The 21,723-nt window shown below is 36.8% G+C and overlaps 2 protein-coding genes across 3 annotated transcripts in view; both read right to left on the bottom strand.

Moving 5' to 3' along the window:
* Positions 1 to 18,408, bottom strand: part of LOC107725050 (integrin alpha-9-like) — a gene marked incomplete at its 3' end in the record, with an annotated part of 26,218 nt that extends 7,810 nt beyond the window's left edge. The window contains exons 1-3 of the mRNA XM_016534194.1: positions 18,005 to 18,408; positions 16,165 to 16,292; positions 7,303 to 7,409 (exon numbers count right to left, since the gene is read on the bottom strand). Of these exons, the coding sequence (XP_016389680.1) occupies positions 7,303 to 7,409; positions 16,165 to 16,292; positions 18,005 to 18,192 (423 nt within the window). The remainder of the gene's footprint in view (positions 1 to 7,302; positions 7,410 to 16,164; positions 16,293 to 18,004) is intronic.
* Positions 18,409 to 19,238: 830 nt separating this feature from the next.
* The window catches only part of LOC107724992 (golgin subfamily A member 4-like), a 57,375-nt gene continuing 54,890 nt past the window's right edge, over positions 19,239 to 21,723 (bottom strand). Inside the window, exons 24-25 of one of the 2 annotated variants that reach the window (XM_016534109.1) lie at positions 21,273 to 21,390; positions 19,239 to 19,913 (exon numbers count right to left, since the gene is read on the bottom strand). In XM_016534109.1, the coding sequence (XP_016389595.1) occupies positions 19,876 to 19,913; positions 21,273 to 21,390 (156 nt within the window). In that variant the 3' untranslated portion in view covers positions 19,239 to 19,875. The remainder of the gene's footprint in view (positions 19,914 to 21,272; positions 21,391 to 21,723) is intronic. The other variant, XM_016534118.1, reaches the window with a different exon arrangement.

Here is a 21,723-nt window from a genome sequence, read left to right on the forward strand (position 1 = left end):
TAACTTTAAACCGCATAAACACATTTCATTACACCAAATACACAAAATAATGTTCTTTTTAGCTGCATCATATGACCCCTTTAAAAAAAACCTTCAGAAAATAATAAGTCACAAGAGAACAAGCCAAATAATAATAATAATAATAATAATAATAATGCAATTAAAAAAAAAAAAATCACAAAATTATAAAATACTGATTAAATAAAAAAAATGAAAAACAATATTTTATAGAAATGGATTTTGTTACCTTCTGACCAAGACAAAATAAATAAATAAATAAATAAAATAATAATAATAATTTTAGGACCTTTTAAGGGAAAAAACCTTAGAAAATCATATGTCACAATGATAAGATACCAAGCCCAATAAATAAATAACGCATGAGCTCTAATGGCATGTGTTTTTTCTTCTAAGTGAATAAAATGCCACATCAGAGCTGTTTTTCTGCACTCATGACACACATCTTGTTTTCTGTGCATTAGAGACTGTAGACGCAAGAATAAAACCCAATTGCAATTAGATATGTAAATATTGCAATAACATCGCTACTCTCGGTTAGATATGCATTAATATTCATCCCCGTAGCACAAACTGTTTACACATCAAAGTATAATACATTGGTTTATGTGTTTCTATGAGAAATAGAAATAGTGGTACTTGTCTCAGCAAACACCATTAACAAAAAAGAAGCACACAAGACCGAATTCAACTTTAATCAAGTCATTATACCCTAGGAAAAAATATGGAAATGATCAAGCAACAAACCAAAACCTTTCTGTTTTGCTCATTAATAGAGTCCCATAATCATATGCCACAAACTTTCCTTTCCCTATTTTATCAAATCCCTCATCGAGGAGCTCAGGACTGTGGAGAAACCAAATTCCCTCCAAAACAGTTCAGCTTCCTGTTTCTCCACTTCCAACAGCGCTTACACAGTCCATTGAGATAAACAACCAAGTTAAAGATATTACAGCCACACAGATTCATATGAACACACACATGATGTCAGATGACTATCTGGCAGTAGTTTGTTTTGTTGAGAAACACTGCTAGTCTGTTTGACTGTGTCAGAGCCTAGAGCAATCCGCTCAACTGTGCTGGCAGCATCATCTAAACTCATTCGATAACCATCTCAGCTGAACGTCAATAAAACAACCTCAGCCTAATGACAACCAAAGGAACAAACTCCAACTTATTCCCTGGCAGCCAGTGTTGAGAAACACACAGGACATACGTAATGAAACACGTAATGCTCAACTAAATCAGGAACGAGTTTGAGAGGATCTGAGTCATCGCGGATCACGGGCTAATCATGTTCCTGCTCATGCTGAGAGCTGATTGGTTGAGTGAAGGCTGCCACATCTGCACAACAGCTCTCTTACATGCCTTACATATAAACGTGAATCTCTTCAAATACAGCTATTTGTTGCGGTGGGACACGCACTCACACTGTAAACACATACATCTAAAAACAACATGTTGAAGTGCTTTCAGGTTATACAGAAAATATGTTTTGTATAACAACAGCTTTCATTGCAAATCTATGGAAGCTCGTTTTCGCCATAAAAGGCAATTGGGACTTTTTATATTACAATTCTGAAAAAGTGTCAAAATTGCGAAATATGGAGAAAAAAAGTCAGAATTGTGAAATAAAAAAATAAATAAAAAATGATTCCGTGGCAGAAACAGGCTTCCATAATAAAAGATAACAAAAAGTTAGAATTGCAAGATGGAAACCCAGACTTATTTTCTTGCAATTGATGAGTTAATATCTACGGAGCCCCTCACAAGGCATGCAGGAAAAAAATAGTAGGCTAAATCGTGTGCACGATTTACTATTTCGTTCCCTCGATTTATAAATTGTGCGCACAATTTACTAATTCGTTCCCTCGATTTGCTTAATCGTGCACACGATTTATAAATCGAGAGAATGAAATAGTAATCGTGTGCACGTTTTAGTACATCGAGGGAACGAATTAGTAAATCGTGCGCACAATTTATAAATCGAGGGAACAAAATAGTAATCGTGTGCACGTTTTAGTACATCGAGGGAACGAATTAGTAAATCGTGGGCACAATTTATTAATTTTTTTCTTGCATGTCATGTGCAGGGCTCCGTAAGATTCAATTCATCACTCATTAAATGCTTATTTTTGCTTACTTTTTCCAGAGAAAGCGTGAGGTTGGGACGATTAAGTAAAGTCTGTAGGTAAAGTAAAATAAGCCTGAGTGAGGGATTTTAAACTCTTGAAATTTTACATTTTAATTAATTAATTTTAAATATTAATTTTAAACTCTTTAAAGGACTGCGAAAGGTTTCTTACTAATGCAAGATAGGATAAATAACCTGCTGTCTGATATCACAGATGATTATGCTTAATAAACTGAGAGAATTTATTAAGCATAATCATCATTGTGAAGCCCTACTGCAAGCAACATAATATCCATCTGTTATTGCAACCATTTTGTGCACATGTTTTTTGACATGCTTTTTCATGACACTGTGCTGTTTAATAAACCCGCATCTGACAAGGCCAGGAAAATGTAACGGGAGCAACAGGTTTTGCAGTCACATATTTCTAATGAGGTTGAAATTTTGTGCCCATCCTTCCCAAAATATACAAAACTGATTGAGATGTGCTTGTAGATTTCCACATGCTACATCTACAGAGCCAGACTATCTATCAGATCCAACTGAGGCGGCAGGCCAAACTGAAGTCACATCTATGTAAAGACTCATTTTTCTTGCATGTCATGTGCGGGGCTCCGTAAATATCCCTAATTTCATGAGAAATTCTGACTTATCTCACAATTCTGACTTTTTCCTCACAATTCTGTGCTATGTCTCGCAATTTTAAAAGTCTGAATTGTGGGTTAAAAAGTCACAATTACCTGTCTTACTTTTTTTAGCAGAAACAGGCTTCCATAGACATTAATCACTAAAAATGCAGTAAAAACAGTATTATTTTGAAATATTATTGCAATTTAAAATAACTCTCCTTCAGAAAATATTCTAATATGCTGATTAGGTATGTGCAACAGTGATCGAGTACTCGGCCGTGACAGCGACGATCGATCATGAAAACGATGATCGTGGAAAGTTTTTTTTCTGATTGGTTATAGAAGCACCCTGCATGCGGTCCAAAGTATAGACGTGAGAAGAGACAGAAGCATGGCTTCGAAGTCACGTAGTGATGTCTGGGTTAGCTACATACATATCTGATTAATCTAATATAGGATGCACTGGGATATTAACATTCATTAACATGCTGAATGCGCTGCAGTGTTTAGTTTCATGCTCAAATGCAATGCCAGATATTGACTGAGTTATTTGAGACGGTCATATTGCTTTTAGATGTTTCTTTTTTTTAAATACTGATGTTATAATAATGCAGTAGGGATGTAACGATAACCGGTTTGACGATAAATCGTGATAAAATACCCCACGGTTAGTATTACCGTTTCATATTTTAATTATCACTATAACCGTATTCGATTACTGCGATTTGAACAACTGAGGATAAATAAATACTGTCCAGCACAGGGCTCCAGAGTGTGACCAAATGGGCGCATTTTGCGATAATTTTTTCAGCCGGTGCGACAAAATTTTGTGTGCAGTCGCACTGGCGCAACCACCGCATTGTTTAACTCATAAGCGCTGCATTTCTGTTGCATATGAGAAACATCAAACGGCAAACGAAACTGAAAACATAACAAAACCGCGCAACTCGTTTGAGCTGCCCAGCGCTTCGAGTGTAGAGCCTGGTTTATACTCGCCGCGTCAGGAGCGCGAAGCTGCGTGCAGCAAAAATGACGCGAATATTGAGGAAACGTTGGATGGGTTTCATGCTAAAGTAAACTAAAAGACCGCTTCTTAAACCAGAGGTGAACATGTTGGTATTCTTGTGGGACAAAAACATGCAAGCACTGTCACTTCTGCTAATTCACGCCTACACGCTAGGTGGCGCAGACCAACAATGCATTTTTTCCTTATGTAGCATATATATCTCTTATATGGCTTTTGCATTGTTCGCTGCTCAATATACAGCATTAAATTAAGATAAACAACTTTTGGTTCTTCATTATAAACATAAACTATCCATAATGCTTACAAGAACACATCTGAAAATATAATTAGGCTAGAGTTACAAATAGCATCAAGCTACATTTCAAAACGCATGTAATTATTAATGTTTTTGCTCAAACCCCACTTTAAACCATCATCGAGTGCTTGTAATAACTTCCGATTGTGATCTAAAATGGATTTTGATTCTATAATAGGTAGACATGTACTCTTTGTATGTTTCATAATAGACTGAACGCTACCTGCTTGTCATAATCATCCTTTATTGTTATAAAAATACCGTGAGCTGCATAAAAACATACAGAAAATATATCTTCATAATCATATGTCTATTTGTTTTCATATTTCACGTGTAGAAAATGTTTCTCTATTTTTTTTATATACAGAAGGGCAAGAGATGATGGATGGTGCTCTCCAGATCACATAATTCAGTGGAGAATTAATAGAAATGGTATTCTGTATAAAGAACGTGAGAATAAATCTGTTCTCAAATACCAACGATAACAAGAACTCAGAATCCACTTTCTTCTCTCTACCGGGATACACTTCTTCGGTGTTTGTTTACAATGGTTTTCAAATAGCGTCACCATTCTCACCCTTTTGTGCGACAGCAGCTGCTCCGGGCACGTGATCTAAGCTCAAATCTGATTGGACGGCCCGTTTCATCGCGGAGCAATGGGGAAAAAAATCGACACACAAAACGAAAGGAAAAATCTTCGCTTTTTCACGCCGCAAATGATTGCGCCTAGTGTGAATAGCTCCATTAGGGATCTATTGGTTCGATTCAAAAGCGTCATCGCGCCAAACATTCGCGCCGATTTTCGCATTCAGTGTGAAAAGCCCTTTATAATGAGAACTTTATAGAAATCTATAGTTAATTCTCCTTGAGAATTTTAATGATCAAAATCTAACAGTGTTATAATCAGTTCATGTTTTCATGTCATTTGTATTTTTTTAATATTCATTTTCATAACAGTCTTAAGATATTTTCATTATCTCCATTACGGCCAACCCCCCCCCCAGCATTTATTTGAAATAGAAATCTTTGTAACATTATAAATGTTTTTACTGTCTCTTTTGATCAGTTTACTGAGCTCAAATGGTAGCGTACATAAAGCTTATGGTGCAAAATATCGAAAAACCCAATGTCACCTCTGTGGTGAAATACACTATAAAAACAAATAGTTCTATCTCTAAAATCTGATTGCATGAGCCACATCGCCACATTGGTGTGCCACATCTCCTGCCAAACTCGTGTTTGTGTTGGCATCTCCCTCGCACACGCCCGAATGCCCATATGTTTAATCCGGTTCTGACCTGTAAATACTAATCTACAAACCAAATTACCATCATTACAGCTCAACCTCTTTGATTTGAACATATCAGCGCTGTAAGTGTCCTTGCCTCTGATCAGACCACCCTGATCCTGCCTTCCTGTAAGACGCCCATCAAAACCCAGAGAAGCTCAAGGCTTCAACCCCCACGGCAGCTGAGAAGTAACGAGGAGTTCGACCTCGAGTCGGACCACCACGACACAATTCAAGTCTGAAGAAACCAAGAAACCCAGTAGACTGATGCTGATGTCTTGTTTGACTTGTTTGTCCAGTTAAAGTGTCTATTCTGGAGCTTCAGTTTGTCATCATGAGAAAATGACCCTCACTTCCAATGCTTTCTCTTGATGTACAGAACAGCTGGAGTTTAACAATGCGGTTGTCGTGAAACATTCTATAACAATGATGGCTTCAAAATTTCTGCCCATGTTTTACAAGTCGATGTGGTTTGTGTTAATCAATTGCTGAGATGGTTGAAAATTCAGCCGTTAAAGGTCGTTAAGAACAAAAATTGTGGAACAACAGATGAAATAAAGCATGCTTGAAGCTATTATTACTAAAAAAAAAAAAGTCTATTGTACTCTCATTGGAGAAAAGCATCAGTTTCCTACTCTGATTCATGCACAAAATCACTCAAATGTTGACTCAACACATACAAATCCAGACAACATTGATCATAATTACCTATTTAACGCTGAGTCTTTCATCTTCGTGTTTTATGTAAACTTTGAACAGGTTTCCTTTCTAATCTGCTTCCTCAAAGTAAATGTTCTGTGCAATATTAAGTGCTGCAAAAATAAGCCCTAAAACCAAGAAACAAGTTCATATTTTTGCACTTCTGGTTCCATCTTCCCAGAGTCAACAGGTTTTTTGAATGGGTTTTTGGTTAAATGCCTGAAATAAGGTCTGTATTTAACACAAGCTCTTAATATGCTCACATTTTATTCTAAAACATAAAATACCTCAGTACTACACCACTTGTGATTTTTTAAGCTTTTACTTGTCTTGAAAAAGGTGAACAAGTGTCTAAACGGGACTACAGAGGTTGTCGGTGATGCTAAACATTGTCACACTGAAACTCATCTACTCACTGGTACCTTTTACAGCCTTGTAAGTATCCCAACTTGTATATTTTAAAAAAAGGATTGAAAGATTTGTCAGAAGCTTAGTTGTGCAACCTTGTTAATAGCCTAACTTCAGGTTTTTACTTCTGGAGATTGTATTTAGACCTCAAAATTCTATGCCATGCATGGTGCAAGAAATCGCAGGGAACAAGGTACGTCTTGACTCATTAGTGTTGCCAGATCTTGCAATAAAAAAAACAGCAATTAAGAACAAGCCAATAATAAACATAAATCCAAACGCAATACCTTGGAAATAAGCCACATACCATAATATCACAACCTGGACCTGCCTACTTTATTAACTCCATAAACTGGATCGCTTCACCCAACAACAAACCCAAAGATGTTTAATAAGCATTTTATAAGCATTGCTTATAATATGTGGACATGGCAACCCTTCAAGAGCACGCACTGCAAAGCGACCTTCCAAACATAAACCAAACTGTAATTTAGGGGATGCACTCCCACATTTAAATGCGGTTGTCACACCTGAAACTTTACAGTGCATAAACTTTTGCTGGCCACAGAGTTAATTTTCTGTAAAAACCAATCCAATCTAACCATTCCAAACCAGAATTCAAGTGGTTTTTGTAAAAGGAACCATGGTGATGATGACTTCCGGGTTGGCCTACAAAATGATGTCATCCCTGTATCACTCTATAAGCCACATGGCTTCAAAAACAATTCATCCAATCAGAATTTGGAGTCACAGTTGGGAAAGATTACTTGTTTTCTGCGTTTTCTGCTTCAAAATGGAACATACCAGAATTTTGCCATTGGGTTTGTCCTGTCGAGCCAGACTGACCCCCATCCACTCGTCATTTCTGTCGCCTTGACACGTCTTCCCACAGGACTCCCTCTGCTTATTTCCTAGAGTACAGAATGAGAACATTACTGTAGCCAACAGAGAGATAAACATCCCTGTCTGTAACTAGAAACACAATAAAACCACTCCAAGACCAGGCAGCCTGAAACAAAAGTCAGACAGTCAATGTTTGAGACCGTTTAATATGCTTGAATACAGACAATACTGCTTTGTGTTGGTAAGATAAGTACACAAAATATTTGCAATGTAAAACTCATGTGTATCAAATGCAAATATAAACTTCAGTGTTCACAATACTGATGGGCAACTGCTCTACATGGATAATCAAAGTCTAGAAGCTCTATTTTTATTTCTATTGGCCCAATCAAGTTCCAATCCCACAATGTAGTAGTAAAAAGATGCGAGCAACCTCTTAAATCCTGGTTAATTAACTTTCCTAATATGATCATCAAAGCCATGCAAAACACATCTAGACTTCTTCTTGTGCATATTTCTCTATACAAAAAAGTACCATGATATACCAAAAGGTACCATTGTCATAAATAGCATGGTACATTAATCTGGTGATCATTCAGTACCATGTAGTCAAGCCATGTCACATTTATTTATATAGCACAGGGGTGGCGAACGTCGGTCCTGGAGAGCCGCAGCCCTGCAGAGTTTTGCTTCAACCCTAATGAAACACACCTGAACAAGCTAATCAAGGTCTGAAGGGTTACTAGAAAGCTGCAGGCAGGCATAACATTGGTGACCTCGGAAAATATAAACCATGAGATATCAGCTTCTTGAATCAGACATGATCTATTTTGGAGGTATTCTATTGTCTATTTTGGGTATTTAACTGAGCAAAAATGGAGGATTTACGAGCAAGGCGTGTTATTCCTGCAGGGAGTTTATCTAAGCATAAGGGTAGGCTTTAATGTTTATCTATGAGCGTTGAGCTACAGCGGCCCTCTGAGGGGCAAACTGTGATTGTCCACAGGAAAAAGAGTGATGGCTCCCGAGACAGCGGCTGTTTTCTTTGGCTCTGGTTCTTTTCTCCTCCTTCTCAGCAGACTGACAGCATCAGCATAAAGACTTAAGTCTGCATAATGCCCAACTGAACTGGGATTCCTATTCTACTCCCACCCAGATTTGACTGAATGAATCAATGCATAACCAGAAATCTTCACACCAGCCCAAAAACTAGTAAGTTGTCTTGCAGTCTACTGCCTACGAAGACAACATCCTTACTCTCTTGGAACCTCAAGAGTGATTTGGAATGCCGTACAAGTCTCAAACAAATAATGCACTAGACTCGACTAGTCTGATTTTAAGAACAAAACACTAATAGGCAAAAGATAAAGCATACAGAGCACACAAATATTGGGTAAACAGCTTGTTGTTTATTAGATGTAATTATTTTTATCAATACTTATATAAGTACACTACCATTCAATAAATTGGTGTCAGTAAGATTTTTTAAGTCTCTTTTGCTCACCAAGGCTGCATTTATTTAATCGATAAATACAGTAAAAACAGCAAAATTGTGAAATATTCTTCAAATTTTAAATAATGGTTCTCTATTTGAATATATTTAAAAAATATAATTTGTTTCTGTGAAACAAAACTGAATTTTCAGCATCATTACTCCAGTCTTCAGTATCACATGATCCTTCAGAAATCATTCTAACATGCTGATTTGCTGCTCAAGAAAAATTACTTATTATTATCAATGTTGTGCTGCTTCGTTTTTGTGGAAACTGTGATGCTGTTTTTTAAGATTCTTTGATGAATAGAAAATTTAGATAAACAGCATTTATTTGAAATAGAAATCTTTTGTTACATTATGAATGTCTATACTGTCACTTTTGATCAATTTAGTGCATCCTTGCTGATTAAAACTTCTAAGAATCTTACTAAACCCAAACTTTTAAACAGCATTGTCATGTAGAATGTTTTGGTGATCCTGGTCCATCTGCAAGACAAGCACTAACCAGGAGAAACTAGCATGAACTAGGATGGAAATGCATAAGCCAGTCTTTTTTAGCAGCTATTGCACAAAGTCTATCAGGAAACAACCTTTTACCTCCTAAACAGCAGCTTGTCAAAGGTGGGACAAATGGTTCTAATCACATCTTGTTCAGGCTGTTTGAAGTTAATGCTTTTGCCCCTAAAACTGCGAAGCATCCAAAGCACACAACGACGAGCGCCAGATCTCAAGTTAGGAATGAAACACAAACTGTCAAAAACCAAGATGAAGTTTGCTTGGGATACGGACGAAACATTATTTTCAGCAATTAGCAGCATAGCACCTTCCAAAAAACACTACTTGTTGAACACAGATATATTTCATGGGGTCAAGACTGCAGGAAAACCACAAGAAGAATTCCCTTCTTAAAAATCTTGGCCATCACTTCAAATAAGAAGGCGCTAGGAATGTTCCTCAGACTATAAACAACTCATCAAATCAGCGACCCCGGTTCCCCCCGGCCATCTTCGTAACAGACGAGTTTGTTTTCGCATCTGTGTGGGTCCTGAGTGCCGCGTTCTTCTGGTTGTGAACCGCTCAGCGAGGGGATGGTAAGTAGGATGAGGTCTGGAAGCGTGTAGTGAGCGAGCGTGAGGCCGGAGTGTGCTGGTCAGTTAACGGATAACTGAAAGAAAACAAATGTGCATGCTACTTTGATCATGAAGGTCAACTAAGATGGACGGTTGATCTATTTAACACTGTTTAAACAAATCAGATCAACCGATAACAGTTCAGTCCAATGGATGGCAATAGCATGTTGCTTAGTTAGCAATGCAATGCTAACACACAAACAGTTTTAATTAGATTTCACCCAATTTCTGTACAATTTGCACTATTGTATTAAATGTAATCAACCCAAGCTCATTGTAAAAATGTGCCTCTTCTTACATTTTTGCTCCAAAAATGTACCTATACATACAATTCACTGCACTTTCCAGCTGAAATGAACACTAGTGGTAGCAAAACAATTCAATTAAATTCAAGTTTATTTGTATAGCGCTTTTCACGATACAAATCGTTGCAAAGCAGCTTTACAGAAAATTAAGTTTCTACAATATATTTGGTAGTAGCTTATCAGTGGTGACTATGTCAAATTGATGTACATATGGCAGAAATGTACGGAAAAATCGTAATCAAACAGACGGTGAACGCTATTAACAGCAATTATTATATGTTGCAATCAAACTTATAGCAAAATGTGGTAGTTCTGTAAGTTGTTTCAGGGTTGGCATCATCTGAGGTCCTCTGAGGGGTTGGCATCATCTCTTCTCAGGTGTTCTGGATCCAGACTGAAGCTTGTGTAAATCAACGGGATGTCAATCCCGTGGCAGAAACAGAGGATCAAATAGAGACATAATTAGCGTAGCTGCTGTTCCAACCAAGCAAAATTGATTTGTTTGTACAACACACCAACTACTTATCTTCCTTTTCACACAAATTTTGATTATGGGAGCGGATTATCAATAAATAAAGACTTATTTTTGGGCAGTTTATTGCACAATACTATATTAAAACACTTTTGCCATAGTACATTATTTTTAAACTAATACATTTTGACATTTGCATCTCATAAACACCTCCATATGTATATCTTTATGACGTAGTAAACTCGTTCATTAGCTCACCTGGTAAACTTGAGATGCAAAGCGTTCTGGTTCAAGTCACGTATAAAACATGAATCAAAACACTCCACAAAAGAGCTCAAAGGTTAAGTGTAGGTGGTACATTATTTTCAAATGCAATAAGCGCATTATCCCTTTAACGCCAATCAACAGACATTTCATTTCCAAACTGCTGCAATATATACAACAACCAATGTAATAAAACATTGCCAGATTCATATTCATTGGATAAAACTGAATGTGCTTTTAAAGCCATTCACTGGTCATTTCACTTAGAATGTGTCACAACATGTGCACAAAACAACATAATATAATTTTGCAGAATTGTTGCCACAGGCACGTTTTTTCCCAATGAGCCTGGGCTGAATGTAAGTATATTTATAATAAACCTTTCTCTCATCTTTTATCCCAGTTCTTCCACTGAAATAATTGCAATTGATTTGCCTTTTCCTTAAGGAACACATGCAATGCTGCCTTAGAAATTGGACAAAATGTTGGCATGAAATTGCACCTATGATGAATGGAGTTTAGGTAGTCGGCTCATTAGGTTTTGGAACAGATCTATTCGTATAGTACACTATCAAACACATCCTTCAGTGCAATAAACCCTCATCCAACAGATAATCAATTGACTTTACTACTCTAAATAAAGATTGTAATTGCTCGTCCTGAATATGGCTTTGAATGGGCTCTGTGTTGCTTAGAAGGAAATAGCATAATTACTGTATTTGATGAAGCCAAGAAACATACTAGAAAGTGGAGAATTACCTCCCATAACAACTGAGCACAAAGCATTTCACCTTACCAGTAAAGAACTTCAATGAAGGCTGTAAAAGGAGAAGAAACGATCTGCAGTACACAGCTAAAGAATTGCTCAAAATATGCTTGCAATTATCAAGATCAAAACCATTTCGTAACCGATAAATAGTTTCATGTCTGCAAGCAGATGAGTAAATGTCTAGTCATGGTACTGCAATATCATCTGACCCCCGTCCACAAGAGTCACAAAACATTCTTCATAAATTGACAACAGACGGAAGGTTTAAAGAAATAGTTCACTAAAAACTGACAAATTCTGCCATAATTTACTCACCTTATGTAATTTCCAAAGCAGCAGGACTTTTCTTCTACCGTGGAACATAATATATGATGTTTAGCAGAATGTTCTTGTTCCACAGAAGAAATAGTCACATAAGTTAAAGGAAGTTCACCCAAAATGGAAACTGTCTGAAAATGTACTCATCCTCAGGCCATCCAAGATGTAGGTGAGTTTTGTTCTTTATCAGAACAGGTTTGGAGAAATGCAGCATTCCATCACTTGCTCACCAATGAATCCTCTGCAGTGAATGGGTGCCGTCAGAATGAGAGTCCAAACAGCTGATAAAAACATCACAATAATCCACAAGTAATCCACACATGACCTTAAAGCAGGGGTGTCAAACTCAGTTCCTGGAGGGCCGGAGCCCTGCAGAGTTTAGTTCCAACCCTGCTCCAACACTCATACCATGTAGTTTTCAAATAAGCTTGAAGGACTTGATTAGTTGTATCAGGTGTGTTTAATTAGGGTTGAATCTAAACGCTGCAGGGCTCCAGCCCTCCAGGAACTGAGTTTGACACCCCTGCCTTAAAGGATAAGTCCACTTCCAGAATAAAAATTTCCTGATAATTTACCCACCCCCATGTCTTCCAAGATGTTTATGTATTTCTTTCTTCAGTTGAGTCACAAAGAAAAGTTTTTGAGGACAACATTCCAGGATTTTTTTTCCGTATAGTGGACTTCAATGGTGGCCAACGATTTCAAGGTCAAAAATGCAGTTTCAATGCAGCTTCAAAGGGCTCTACACGATCCCAGCCGAGGATTAAGGGCCTTATCTAGAGAAACGATTGGTCATTTTGTAAAAAAAAAATATATATATATTTATACACTTTTTAACCACAAATACTCAGCTAGCATTAGCTCTGCAATGCATATGCGTGTCTTTATTAGGTGATATTGGAAAGGTCACGCGTGACGTAGGCGGAAGTACCGACCCAGTGTTTACAAAGCGAACACGCAAAAAAAGTCAAATGCCCTTTACAAAAAAGGTAAAACAACGATGTCGAATGATTTTAAAGTTGGAAGAGAAAATGAGATGGAGTTTGCTGCCTTCACGTGCTATCGGAATTATCGAAAATACGAGTTTCCTAATCGGAAATTAGACGTGAACGCCTCTCAAATTGTATTTACTACTGGGAAATTCGGAACCAGAGTTTCCGAGTTGGGCGGGTCATAATCTTTAAACATGGTGGAGGGCACAACCATTGCTGCTGTCAATGCTGTTCTCACAACAACTACATCCCTTTGTCTGGTTGCTAAAGTAGTGTATTTATAGGCTAGATATGAACGATCATTCGAAGCATATTGCATGTTTTATAAGCAGTGAAATAAGCATGTATTTGACCGAAATTCCAGGATTGTCAGCAAACTGCATGTGTAGCGCGGTGAATGTTTATGATAGTCAACCAATGGGATGCTACATTTTATTCTTTCCGACATTAAAGCACTTGAATACGACAAGCTCGTAATCACGACTTCATAAGTGGGAAATAGGAAATTTCTGATAGCACGTGAAGGCAGCATTAGTACAAAGATGAAGAAGTAACCACGTGACCTTTCCAACAGGATTACGTAATGTGTGAAGACGCGCACGCGCATCGCAGACCTAGAGCAAGCCAAGCATTTGTGCTTAAAAGTGTATAAATATAAATTTTTTTCAGAAAATGAACGATTGTTTCGCTAGATAAGAACCTTATTCCTCGGCTGGGATCGTGTAGAGCCCTTTGAAGCTGCACTGAAATGGCATTTATGACCTTGAAATCGTTGGCCACCATTGCAGTTCACTCTATATGGAAAAAAAATCCTGGAATGTTTTCCTCAAAAAACTTAATTTCTTTGCGACTGAAGAAAGAAAGACATGTACATCTTAAATGACATGGGGGTGCGTAAATTATCAGGAAATTTTTATTCTGGAAGTGGACTTATCCTTTAAGGTGACTACGTTTTCAGTAAATTTTCTTTAGAGAAACGAACACTAGTTCCCTCATATCAGTAGCAATATTTCTCAAGGGGGGCCCTGAGGGGTCTTATTCTATATGATTCATGTAAACTCAAAGCTGGGGCCCCAGGACACGCCTCATTTGCTCTTGTGTGTTCTGTCAGTAAGACACAGCACAAGCAGGAGTGTGCGCATTAAAGCCACATAAACCGCTCTCATCTCTCCACCACAAGAAAAGAGCTTCAAGAGATCTCTACACACTGGATCCTTGGCGTAGCCGCTCGGAAAATATTAGACAAACCATTCATCATTTCTATCAAAATACCTCAGGAGCCAGACTACAGACATTTAAACTGATTGCACACAGTAATATTAATACTTTTAAAAAGAAAAAACTATGATATTGTCAGCTGTCCATCACATAAACAAGCTCATAGTATGATGCATATTTACAAAAGGAAATGTGTAAATCAACCTGTTATCAGTGCTGAAAATGAGTGTTAGTGTGACTGGGGTAATGTGAAAACAACAGGATAAGATAACAGCTCTGTTTTTTATTATAACTGGGAGAAAAGTTATTAAAAGTGACCAAAACAAGGCTGTTAAAACATTCGTCCAGGCAGGGTTTTAAATACTGACCGGTCCAAATTCCATGTTTAACTTCATGAGTGATTTCAGTGGTACAGTGGTTTGGGCTAAACTACCCGTATAAAACAGTTCTGCTCTTTTACCGGCTGATTTGACTGTGCAGATGGCATCTTCTAGCTGTTTTTCATTTTAACTGGTGCTGTCAAACACAAGCACATCTGACACTCACACAGGATATAATGAAAATACAGTATATAAACACATTTTCACTTCCCTTTTTACAAATTCAAAAGATCTTTAGACATGTTTTAGAACAAGTTCTTTAGATGCATTCTTCTTCTGGATTCTTCAAGATTCTAGAAAATGTACGAATTTAAGACGTCATATGTATTTGTATAGCACAATACATAATTGTTTCAAAGCAGCTTTACAGAAAATCATGAAGGTTAACATTTACAATATCTTCATGACTTACAGTCGAATTTAGTAGATTAGAGCTGGGAGATAATAAAGTTTACATTTTGCAATGATGCAAGCAATAAAGTCGTTAAGATTTGCTACAGTATATGGTATTTATCACCATATGTAAGTATACTGTATGCAGATGCTAAAGGAGTGTTAAAGCCAGAACATCAAGGCTGAAAAACAGTTTTTACACACAGGCCATCAGGCTTGTGAACGACACCCATCTGCTGCCTCTCCCCCAATCACTGCAGACATACTATAGATTACCCTCCATCCTGCCTACAGTCATACACCCACATACACACATAATGCAAATAACATCAGACACACACATACTTTTTCAATTGCAACAACATGGACTCAATCTACCTCTACTGGACTTTGCACATGCATGTCTTCCTTGTTTATATTGCGCACTGTGCATTTTATACATGTAATAATTTTGTTTCTTGCATTTTTCACACTATTAGTAATCTTGCAATTTTAGTAATCTTTGTAATTGCTATTTGTAATCTACGTATTGCGTCTTTTATTTTTATGTCCTTAACTTTATGCCACAGGCTATTTCATAGTTTTCTCTACATATGACAATAAACTCTTGAATCTTGCATGCAGGTAACGTTGGATATATATCCAACTATAAATAAAGAGCTGGGTGATAATATAGTTACATTTTGCAACGATGCAAGCAATAAAGTCATTAAGATTTGCTATATGATATATACCATCAGCATATTTATACTGTATGTATCTGGAGAAAGTTGGACATACTTTTATATCCAACCTTATATAAAGAGCCAGGCAATAACATAGTTACTTTTTGTGACAAAAAAAGGGCAGTTAAGATTTGCTATTTAATATGTCACTTTATGTGAGCATAATAATATATCCAACTTTATATTTAGAGCCGGACAATAATATAGTCACATTTTGGGATGATATAAACAATCACATAGCTGAGATTTGCTATATATAGCCTAGTATATATAAAGCTTTATGCGAATTTACTATATGTATGAGGGTAAAGTAAGATCTACTATGTACTCTGGATATTTGTGAGATCATGTGAGATACACACCTCTGCCGAGGTCCATCTCAGTGCAGCGTTGCTCTGGGTTGTTGCGGATCCGGCACTTGTATACAGCTCCGGGTGACTGAACTGAACTGCTGAATGATGAGTTTGCTCTGGGAGCCCCGACCACAATCCTACAGACATCAGAAGAAACACACTGTCACTGTACATCACAACACAACTTCTGACCTCAGACTATTGGTTACCTGGAACAGACAGATTTTGCTCATTACAAAATGGAAAAAAAATTTCTTTGTTGGTCTGTGTTTTGTCTAAGTGTCATGGATGAATAATAGGGCTGTCTAATAAGTGAATTAGCCCTGGAGGTGGTTCTGCCTTGTCATACTGTCATGGTTTGGCTCTATAATTCAGTGATGCAAGAACTACATCATCTCCACTGAAGCAAAGGCAATGATTTGGGCGCTGGCCAGTGTTTCCCTTTAAACTTTAGGACAGCCCTTGAAAGAAAGTCTTAACATCTGTACAGTCACAAGAGATTTTTTTTTTTTTTTTTTTTAAGTTGCATGTCTGAAATGTAATGGCAAGAGTTGAGTTACAAAAGTAAGGGAAAACACTGTTCGTTAGCCTGAGCTGAGTAATGCTAAAGAATTGCATATGCATAATAGCCTACACTGCATTAGATTAGACAACAAAACATCAAACCAAATGTCATTGTCCAAATGCAGAAGGATCTTTTCCCAGAATTAACTCCATATTCTTGTTAATTTTTGCTCAACCTGGTTTGAAACGGACTGCTAATAGATTAAATAGTTCCAAAATATATGCAACTTGGTTTGATATTTTAATCATCTAACGCAATAATATACATTTGAACTATGATTAAATAGTCCGAATGACTTTTTGGAGCCACTGTGACAATCCAACACCAAGATAAATTCAAATTAACACATTTTTGCTCAACCCGGTTTGAAACGGACTTCTAATAGATTAAATAGTTCCAAAATATATGCAACTTGGTTTGATATTTTATCATCTAACGCAATAATATACATTTTAACTATGATTAAATAGTCCGAATGACTTTTTGGAGCCACTGTGACAATCCAACACCAAGATAAATTCAAATTAACATGACAATTCACACAGAAAACGTAAATAATTAATGTTTTTCCTAGCGCTAAACCGATGTTAGCGTTCAGAATTAGTTCGCCTGAGGTAACCATAGCGACGGAACACCGCTGGAACGCTTTAGCAAAAAGTGAGTAACGTTACTGTCGTTATTTATAACTTCATTGCAGTTTTATTTAATACAAAACTGTTTAAAAAGCGTTAAAGACATTTTACATTTGACGTACTGTGCTAGCGGCATCAACGTGATGACATTTAACGATTTTCAAACAGACGGCTTTAGGTTTTTAAAGTATAGCTTACATTTAGACCACGGTTTTAATTATTCATATATCATTAAGAAGATTTCAGTGACCACAAAAGTTCAATAACAAGTTTGTCAGCGCGATTATTTTCACCTGATGCTCGAGAAAAGTGACGTTTACCTGAGGAGGTAACCTTGGCAACCGCTCGAGCGCGAAAGTAGCGGCAAAACTTAGGCGATGTACTGATTGTTCATTATCGATTTATATATCATAAAACTTTCGTTTTGATTTTTGTAAAGTCTTAAGACAGTTGACCGTTGGCTTACTGTACCAGGGGCCACAAAAGAAAATTTGTGTTGCGTGAGACAAACAGAGAGAAGTTCCACTGAAGACGCAGACCGCCTTTAAAATCATGGTACAGTTCGAATACTAATTTTCACCATTTAAACATCTAAAAACACGCATAACTGACTGTATACATGTATTAATTCTGTCTCTGATTATGTACTCACCAGCGTGTGTTGTCATGGACGTGCTCCAGGACTGAATATCCAAAAAACGTCGCATCTGGTCCTCGGAACACCAAGGTATGTTGCAAGTCAATGTTGAAGGAATAAGCCAAAGAAACCAAACACAAACACACAAAAACATCCAAAGCGCGTCTTTTCCACGTAGAAAGTCCCGTCATTCTGTTGCGCATCCTCAGTGCTGATGAGAACTTTATAAAAGCTATTAAATCTGTCTAGAGTTCCACAATTAATGGAAAAAACTACATTTATACAACGACACCACGTCCTTTTCTTAAAGTTGGGAATTAAACGCATGCAAACACAGGGTTTGAGTTTGTGAATCGGAGGTTTGGGTCAGGATAGCACTCTCATTGCATGGCTCTTCTCTTCTGCTGCTCAGTCTGTTGTGTCTCTGGAGTTTCTCTTGGCATTAAAGAGCCGCGCTCGCGCTGACGCGTGTGTTGTTGCGCACTAGCATCACATTTCACATTACAGCAGCGGAGCGCCGCGCCCACTGGCGACACCTACCGACAGCGCTCAGTACTGCAGCTCACTATGCTCACAAGCAAGTTTTGCATACTGTGGTATAGATTTGGTTAATAGGCCTTAAGAGTATTAAGTGTATACATCCTCTAAATACATCCTCAACAAAAAAAAAAATGGTGATTTTTTTTAAAGATATATATTCTGTTGTGTATTACTCTAAATATTTGTGTATATGTGTATTCATCCATATAAATATATTTACATATAAATAAAATAGTTTTATGGATGGTAACTGTAATATTATTACTGAAATCTTATTAGTAACTAGTTACTGCAAAAAGTAATATTACTGTAACTAGTTACTAATTACTGCCCAACACTGGCTGACACAAAAAAAAAAAAGTGAATGTTTAATGCTTTTGTTTTTTGGAGGTCCATATAAAATCATGGTAGATGACTGTGGTAATCATTCAGTACCACAATATCCCACAATATTGCACATTATTTGGCCAACAGTGACTATATTATAGTGAGAATTAGGTTGATGCTTAACCAGTCTTACCTGACAACTGCAACATACAGCAGTGTTACTTATTTATTTATTTTATTTAGTCATTTAGCAGACGCTTTTATCCAAAGCGACTTACAAATGAGGACAATAAAAGCAGTCAAAGCTAACAAAAGAGCAACAATATATAAGTGCAAATATGTGTTACAAGAGCTTCTGCATGCAGAGAGAAGAGGATTTCAATGTAGTGTAAATAAAACTTTATTAGTTGTCTTAAAATGTATTAACCGCCTCAAAGTGCCCTATGACAGAGATTTATAGCCTTTTTTTTCAACAATGATTATTTACAATATGAAGCATGGTTCTAATTAGTCAGTTTCCCCGAAAATACAGTATTAAGTTACAAAAGCAAACAAAAACATAGTAAACAATCAGCATACTATGCGCCTGTGTCTTTATATCGTACATGTGCTGTGCAGATAGTTAAAGGGTAATTTCATTTTACCTTAAAACAGAGAAAAATAGGAATACAACTGAAATAATTCAGGAAAAATAGAGAGAATCAACCAAACTGAAACTTACAGTCAAACTTATTACACAAGTCTTCAAATCATACAAATGCAGCTTTAAAAAAAAGAACCGTCTACCCTAAAAAATGAAAAAGAAAGCAAAAAAAATCCATGTCATAAATTATTTCTGGCAAGCTACAAAAGTAAGAATATTCTTTACATTTTCTTTCAATTTCTTAACCTAACCAAGTTCCCTTGTACCAGTAACCGTACACACTCACACTTCGCTCACACACACACACACACACAGATAAGTAGAGCAGGCTCTTTCATGTCAGTAGCATCTCTCAGCAGCAGCAGCAGTCGTTTGCTCAGGCACGGTTCTGGTTCCACCTTACCGGAGCCAAGGCTGTAAAACACACAGATGGGGAACAGAAGCTCAGTTACTGCAGGCACATGCATTAAAATCACCAGTAGCCGACTGCATTTCACATGACGTCATCTGAACAAATATGTGACCCTAGACCACAAAACCAGCCATAAGTGTCAATTTTTCTTTTGTTAGGACAGGACAATATTTGGCCGAGATACAACTATTTGAAAATCTGGAATCTGAGGGTGTAAAAAAATTAAAATACTGAGAAAATCGCCTTTAAAGTTGTCCAAATGAAGTTCTTAGCAATGCATATTACTAATCAAAAATTAAGTTTTAATATATTTACAGTAGGAAATTTACAAAATATCTTCATGGAACATGATCTTTACTTAATATCCTAATGATATTTGACACATTTTTAAAGAAAATGTTCCGTTGCTTGGGTGTTGCTATATTGTTGCTAAGGAGATTAAGATATACATATTTAAAAAATAAAAATAATTCAAATAAGCAAGTAGAAAATCATGGTTCAAGGCTGTGATGTACAGTACCATTTGAAAGAAATTAATAATTTTATTTAGCAAGGATGCACTAAATTGGTCAAACATGGCAGTAAAGTATGTTACAAAATATTTCTATTTTGAACCAATTTTGAGCTTTTGAACTTTCTATTCATTAAAGAATCCTGAAAATAAAATGTACCAGTTTCCACAATAATATGAAGCAGTACTGTTGTCAACACTGATAATAATAAATGTTTCTTGAGCAACTAATCATCATATTAGAATGATTTCTGAAGGATCATGTGACACTGAAGACTGGAGTAATGATCCAGCTTTGATCACAGAAATAAATGACATTTAAAAAAAAAAATGTATTTAAGTTATTTTAAATTGTAATAATATTTCAGAATATTTTTGATTTTTTTGCTGTATTTTTGATCAAATAAATACAGTTTTGGTGAGCAGAAGAGACTTCTTTCAAAAACTTTTTTTAAAATCTAAATGGTAGTGTAAATTAAAGGCTATTGGCTATCAAAATAGTCACAGAAGTGTGATTTCCTGAGCAAGCAATTTCACAAGAAGCAAATAAACAACTGGAGAAATTTAAATAAATGTCAGGAATTCAGTTTCCTGATATAATAATACTATATCAATTTAATGGAGCATTGGAAAGGAAACAGTGACCACACCGCAGAAATCCGATAACTAACCATAAAATATTCGATAAGAAACACACATGTGCTTCATTTAGCATCTGATCGGCTCCCTCTCTGCACATGAACTGCAGGCTGAGCATCAGTGCTTACATATGGGACGCCTGCTTGAGTCCGTTTGTTAACATATATATGGAGAGTTACAGAGAGTCTTTGAAGGCTATGCTTAAACTCACAGCTGCTTCTGCACACTAAAGAAATGCTCACCATCACACGGGAATCCTCACGCTCCAGAACCTTCTGCGCCTGGTCCGGAGGAAACTTCAGCATGGATGTTATAACTTTGGCCATTGTCTGAAGAAACAAGATGCAATAGAAAAAAAAATGAGATGAAGCTGAAATTCTGCATTAAATGTTACAGTATTTTATTTAAAGGGGTCATAGGATGCCCATTTTCCACAAGTTGATATGATTCTTTAGGGTCTTAATGAAAAGTCTGTAACATAGTGTCTGTGCCGAAACGCTACCGTCAATCAAACTATCGTGGGAGGAGCCTGTCTGTGGGACGTCACACAGACAGGCCTCTGAGATCGGCTCGATTTAAGAAAGGGGTAAAGATTTTAGTAGATTAACAAAAAAACCACTGGGTGGATTTTTATCATTATAAGGTGGGTGTGTACACACACT

Source organism: Sinocyclocheilus rhinocerous, unplaced genomic scaffold (assembly GCF_001515625.1).
Source record: "Sinocyclocheilus rhinocerous isolate Xijiao unplaced genomic scaffold, SAMN03320098_v1.1 scaffold823, whole genome shotgun sequence".
Classification (NCBI taxonomy): domain Eukaryota; kingdom Metazoa; phylum Chordata; class Actinopteri; order Cypriniformes; family Cyprinidae; genus Sinocyclocheilus; species Sinocyclocheilus rhinocerous.